Source organism: Palaemon carinicauda, chromosome 8 (assembly GCF_036898095.1).
Source record: "Palaemon carinicauda isolate YSFRI2023 chromosome 8, ASM3689809v2, whole genome shotgun sequence".
Classification (NCBI taxonomy): domain Eukaryota; kingdom Metazoa; phylum Arthropoda; class Malacostraca; order Decapoda; family Palaemonidae; genus Palaemon; species Palaemon carinicauda.
Window position 1 is genome coordinate 109,805,328 of NC_090732.1, and position 6,000 is coordinate 109,811,327.

Below are 6,000 nucleotides of genomic sequence, written 5' to 3' on the forward strand. Positions count from 1 at the left end.
TCCATGAACGTCTTGCCGGAAGCACGACAGAGGAAAAATTGAAGTGGTGTCAACAATAAGTACTGCAGTACCTGGCCACAGGTGGCACTTGTGAGTACACCCCCTCTTGTATAGCGATCGCTGGCGTATCCCTTCCGTAGAATTCTGTCGGGCAACGGAGTTGACAGCTACATGATTATCGGGTAAGTTTAATATTGAAAAATTCTACACGCTCAGACTACACTAGCCTGCCCCAAACCTTAGCTACCATTGTAGTACTTTTCCAGCCCCAAACATATACAATCATAAAGCACTAATAAAAATATATACATTTAATGCCATAGCTAACAAAATTTCATACCCTAGGCTATCCTCACTAGACTAAGTAAATAAACTATGAGAATAATTTGAAGATCAAAAATTTTGTAAGTAATTTGTATGTTTCTTAACTATTCAAACCAGACTCCTTTAAATAGGAGTATGTCTTCAACGCAAACTGGAATGGCCACTGAATCTTTAAGAAGGTAGGTGCAATAGTTACTGGAAGGTAGTAGATGAGACATACTGGCCTGCCTGACTCCATCATGTCGCTTATGACCTTTGGCTCAAGGACTGAAGTGTAATTTAAATTACTTTAAAACTTTGGGATTTATTCCTACACATATATTGTACTTTACAAACCATCATTCACTTATTATATCAAATTACATTAAACAGAAACTAAGGATGACGAACAAGGATACAGTATTCCCAATTTTATCTTCTAAAATAAAATTGCAAGAGCTATTTTTGAATTTCTGAAGTTCCTGAGTTTCAACAAAGTGACTAGAGAGTTTCTTCCACTACTTAATTGTAGTCAAAATTAAACCAATTTTATTCTGTATACAGTAATGTTATCTCACTGCCGTAACTATATTGTAGATAGGGGTAATTGGCCTTGGGGGGTTAATTGTCCCAATACCCTCATAAGACCTCCACCACCCAACTCTCTGTACCTTGACCCTACCACGTTCCCCAATGGCTCAACAGCAATCCCCCACTTGCGTAGCTGAAGGAGGGGATCCCCAACTTCAACGTCCCCTTCCTCACTTCCTACTTGATCCCTCGAACATGGCCTGGTTGGGACTGAAAAAGGGGGATCAATGTCCCTTCCTTCCTTTGAGGTGGAAGGAGCTGAAACAATAGATTGGGGGTCACCGTCGGCTTTCTTAGCCATGACTATGATGGTTGTCTTGGAGCAGTTAAGGGATTGGTTGACTTCAAAGGGCCTTGGCTCCTGAAAGTCACCATTTGGTGGATTAGAGAGTCATGACTCTCCTCCCTCCACTTCTTGATGGTGGCCTCATTGTTCTTTTGTGAGATAAGCACAGTTAACATTGGTATCGATGCATTTCTAAGAGAGAGAGAGCAGCAGTCTGTTCCACCAGGCTGGGGAAATGGGAAGCCACTGCATTCTTTCTCTTGAGAACTTAGTTAGTCCTCTGGTTTGCCGACTGATACACCAGAAAAGTCACTGTTTTCATGCCAGAGAGGATGAGATTCATATATTTCTAATTTGTCTCAGGATTAGACATAGCAAAATATGTAACTGCACCTCAACAGTGGGATATCCACAACACGCTTAGAGGCTTACCATGGAAGCAGCTTCTATGTCAGCAGACTCAGAGACCAAGAACGAGGTGCCCTCTTACTTGAGTCTCTCCTCATTAGTCCTCACTGTCAGAGCTGCAATTGATGAATCTATGAGAAGAGGCAATGGTGCTACTTCCTCCACAACATAAAACCTACGCTGTTGAGAGAGCACAAAAGACAAGATTTTGTTCGAGCAACTGGATCGGAGTGAAGTCTTCAGACCAGCGATCTAAGAATTCAATCTTTCCAGCTCGCCTCGAGTTAGAGTCAAACAGTAGTTCAAGAGAGGAACACAACCCTCGAGGAGTGAGAAAGCAAAAATCAATGGCCATCATCCCAGACCTGATAGGATTCCTTGAAAGCCTCCACCAGTACAACCTGAATTGGTCAACTTGGGTGCAGAGGGGTTAGCAACTTCCGGAGACTATTTCCCATTTTTGAGGGGGTAACTCAACCCAAAGCTACAGTAAGTTCCCCTTCCCTTTGGAGTACAGTACATTACTTGCGCAGTGATGTGACTTCTGTCAATGACAAGAAGGAACAGGTGACTGAAGGTCAGAGTCCTTGGGAATGTACCGAGGCTGGAGTGAGACAAGGGCAAGCACCCAAGTCTTGACCAATAGCACTATTACTTTGTCTAGTACGAGCCTGAGCACCAGTAGCAGAAGCGTGAGTTCCTGTACCTCGTACTGAAAGCCTTCCTCCAGGCATGTCAGGGTTAAGTACTGCACTACTCTTTCATATACAAACCATAAAAAAAGGGAAATAAGATAGAACAGTGAGCATAAGAGTACCCTCAAACAAGAGAACTCTAACCCAACCCAGTGGAAGACCATGGTACAGAGGCTAAGCACTACCTTAGACTAGAGAACAATGGTTTGATTTTGGAGTGTCCTCCTAGAAGAGCTGCTTACCATAGCTAGAGTCTCTTCTACCCTTACCAAGTGGAAAGTAGCCACTAAACTATTACAGTGCAGCAGTTGACACTTGTGGTGAAGAAGAATTATTTGGTAATCTCCTTGTTGTCAGGAGTATGCAGACAGAGGAGAATGTGGAAAGAATAGGTCATACTATTCGGTGTATGAGTAGGCAAAAGAAAAATGAGCAGTACCCAGAGAAAGGGATCTAATGTAAAGGGATGGCACAACAAATCTAACAAAATGGTAAACAAGAGGAGCATATTAACGGTCTCACTGCTGGATGAACAACAGAAAAAATGTCACTGAGGATACTGTACTTCAGGTAGATATATTTCCATAACAACATTAGTGTCCCAGGTTACATAGCCTAAATCTGATTTACCACACTGTCATTTATGAATAATATATGTGGTATATAAATTATATAAATGTTTAATAGGTTTGCTGAAGTCATACTCCTATTTATAGGTCGATGGTTGGTACGTCATGTAGGAACAAATTGTTTACCAAGTTTATCTTGTAGTTTCAGTCATCCTTATAATTCCAAATATAAGGGTTTCCAACAGTTACTGACATCAAAATCATTACTGGAAGGTGATGGCATATGGCAAAAATAGAGAATTAATGTCCAAATATACTGGAATTGGGAATTATTTTTATCAAATTTCCTACGTTATTAGTTTCTGAGTATAGGTTCCAGTCTCCCAACAAATACTGAACTTTAATTCCCATACACAAAGAAATTGGGTGAAAGTAATTTGTTGGGACAGGCATAAACTTTCTTATTATTTGTCACATCGATTTTATTTTTGGGAAGTTACTTTCTATCTGTCTTGATTAGGATAATACATTTTAAGAAATATATTTGTGTAATCTTGTCAGGAGTGAAGCCAGTTGGGGTAAGCTAAGATTATGGCAGTCTAAGGGCAGTTGCAGGGCAGTGTATCCGTCAGTAGGTAAGTAGGCAAGGATACAGCTCCTAGGTTAAGTTAGGTAGGGAACCTTAGGTTAGGTGGCGCTCTTGTGTTTGTTTCCATTTTAAAGTGTGGTTTTTCAGTAGTAACTTTTGAAATTTTACATCTGGTTGGTCCCAACAAACTATAAAGGCTCCAAATAAAAAATAAAAAATTAATTTACAACATTACCTTACAACCGAACGTTTTGAATGCAACATTGCTTATTATTGAGCTTTACCCTCGAAACCACAAGTATCAGCCATGCCCTTTTAAACAAATACCTCTAATCCGAGTTTAACTAAAACAAAACATATCAATAAGCCATAGTACTCTGACCAACATCTAGTCCACCAGTAGGTCATAACATTCCATTTCGAATGCCCGGCCTATTTATTTATTCATTCTTTATTGACAAAACTTTATATACATTGTAGAATTTGTAGTACAATAATGCCCAATATTTATATTTGGTTTACACAAAACAGTGGGTTTTATTCTGTAACAATAACACATCTTCCCCATTACATAAAATATTTTGTCCATAAAAATGAGAATATTTTCTTCCATAAAGAAATATAATGCTATTAATCAATCATCACAACAAACCACTCATTCAATAACAAAAAAAAAATATTTAATTAGAAATCTTTAATACTTCAAATATATACTGGCACAGGTCAATTACGTTGCTGGGCTATAACAATGTTGTTCTTAAATGTTTTCAACCGTATCTCTCATATGTATAACACATTCTACCACGGTTACTTACCTAGTGTATTCTTTGAGTCCCTTCAGAAACCAAACAGTATTCCGGAAGAGTGACATTTCTAATATAATTTTAGGCAAGTTACAACGTCAAGGAACAGAACGCTACAGGTGTTTCGTAACTTTCGTGAGTTCGGCGGCGAGTCTGGCGATGGATCGGAATGCAGAGTCACGCCTTTTGTAAGCGAATACGTAATCATTGACTGGGGTAATAAATTATTAAAGCTTTGAGACTTCTCTGCCCTTTAGTTAGTCGACACTTTAAACTAAATAAGATTTCATCATTGATGGATTTTGGACTTATTGAAACAAATTTCATAACATTCCATAATATAACAATGAATTACATCAACAGTAACATCATATTAATAGAACGATTAGTGTATTATCTTCTAACAACGATATCAACGATATTAAAAATGAATTTTTACTATTTGGACATGACTGGTGGATTTCTAATTTATATGTCTCTATGTTTCAGATCCTTAATGTTTACAAACATTTCTTCTTTTATCATGAATCGTTTAATATTTTACGGCTGATGAAGCTTTAGAGTAAAAACAAATGTATAAATCTTTGGTTAAATATAGTGTCTCTTTATTTTACCAATTAAAGGCTATAAATGAATACTCTGTATGAATAATGTATATATATTCTTTTTTTATAAGGAATTGAAATGTTATCAGGCCATAAACCTATCTTATCATTTGGAAGGTTACGATATCTGCGATAACTAAAACTTTAACGACAATCGGGTGCAATGACAACCACACTACTCCATAATAATCTTACACACACACACACACACACACACACACATTATATATATATATATATATATATATATATATATATATATATATATATATATATATATATATATATATATATATATATATATATATATATATATATATATATATATATATATATATATATATATATGTGTGTGTGTGTGTGTGTGTGTGTGTGTGTGTGTGTGTGTGTGTAAGGTTTACCTTTGAGTAAGAGAGGGATGGATTATTTTTTCCAATTTTGGATTATAATGTTCATAGAATTATTAGAAAATTTATATTCTCCATTTTCAGAAAACCGACAACTGTTTGCTCACATAGTCATTTTTACTCTAGCCATGGTGATCAAGTAAAAGCATCTACGACGTTTCATCTATGTTTCTTTGAGCTCTTGGGATACGTAGTCTAGTCTTGGTTCTTTTTTTTTTCCGAAACTGACAAGTTATAGCCTACTTCAGTGCCTTTGATATAAAAAAATTCTAATTAATTTATTTACAAATCGTTTTCTCTCTTATAGGAGAATTTCCATTTAGACAGGACATTTGGTAGTTTCATAATTTAGAGAGCAATTTAAAGTAGCCGACTACCCAAGTTGTTTAACAAAATCACCGTTAGATGTGTATTGATTTGAAACTCACACAAAAGGCAGATGGTTGTATACAATGGGTTCCATCCAAGGATTGTTTGATGAGATGGAATATGAAAAAGAGAATGTGACCAAGACTACATATGCAAGTAAGTTGAAATCAAGAAACACTTTGGTTATAAAATCTACGGAGGAAAATAAGAAGGCTTCAGATATCAAGAAAACTATCATGAAGAAGATAACCACGAATGTCGAACAGGTCAAAACCTCTAAACAAGGCCACTTGGTAGTTAATTTTGCGGATAAAACTGGGTTAGAGAAGGCTAAAAAGGACTTAGAAGAGGTCAAGAATGACATTAAGGTAGAAG

The 6,000-nt window shown here is 36.9% G+C and overlaps 1 protein-coding gene across 1 annotated transcript in view; it reads right to left on the reverse strand.

Annotated features, from left to right (window-relative positions):
* The window catches only part of LOC137645828 (dehydrogenase/reductase SDR family member 12-like), a 91,539-nt gene extending 86,817 nt beyond the window's left edge, over window positions 1-4,722 (reverse strand). The window contains exon 1 of the mRNA XM_068378805.1: window positions 4,257-4,722. Coding sequence (XP_068234906.1) covers window positions 4,257-4,312 — 56 coding nt within the window. The 5' untranslated portion in view covers window positions 4,313-4,722. The remainder of the gene's footprint in view (window positions 1-4,256) is intronic.
* Window positions 4,723-6,000: the final 1,278 nt, after the last annotated feature.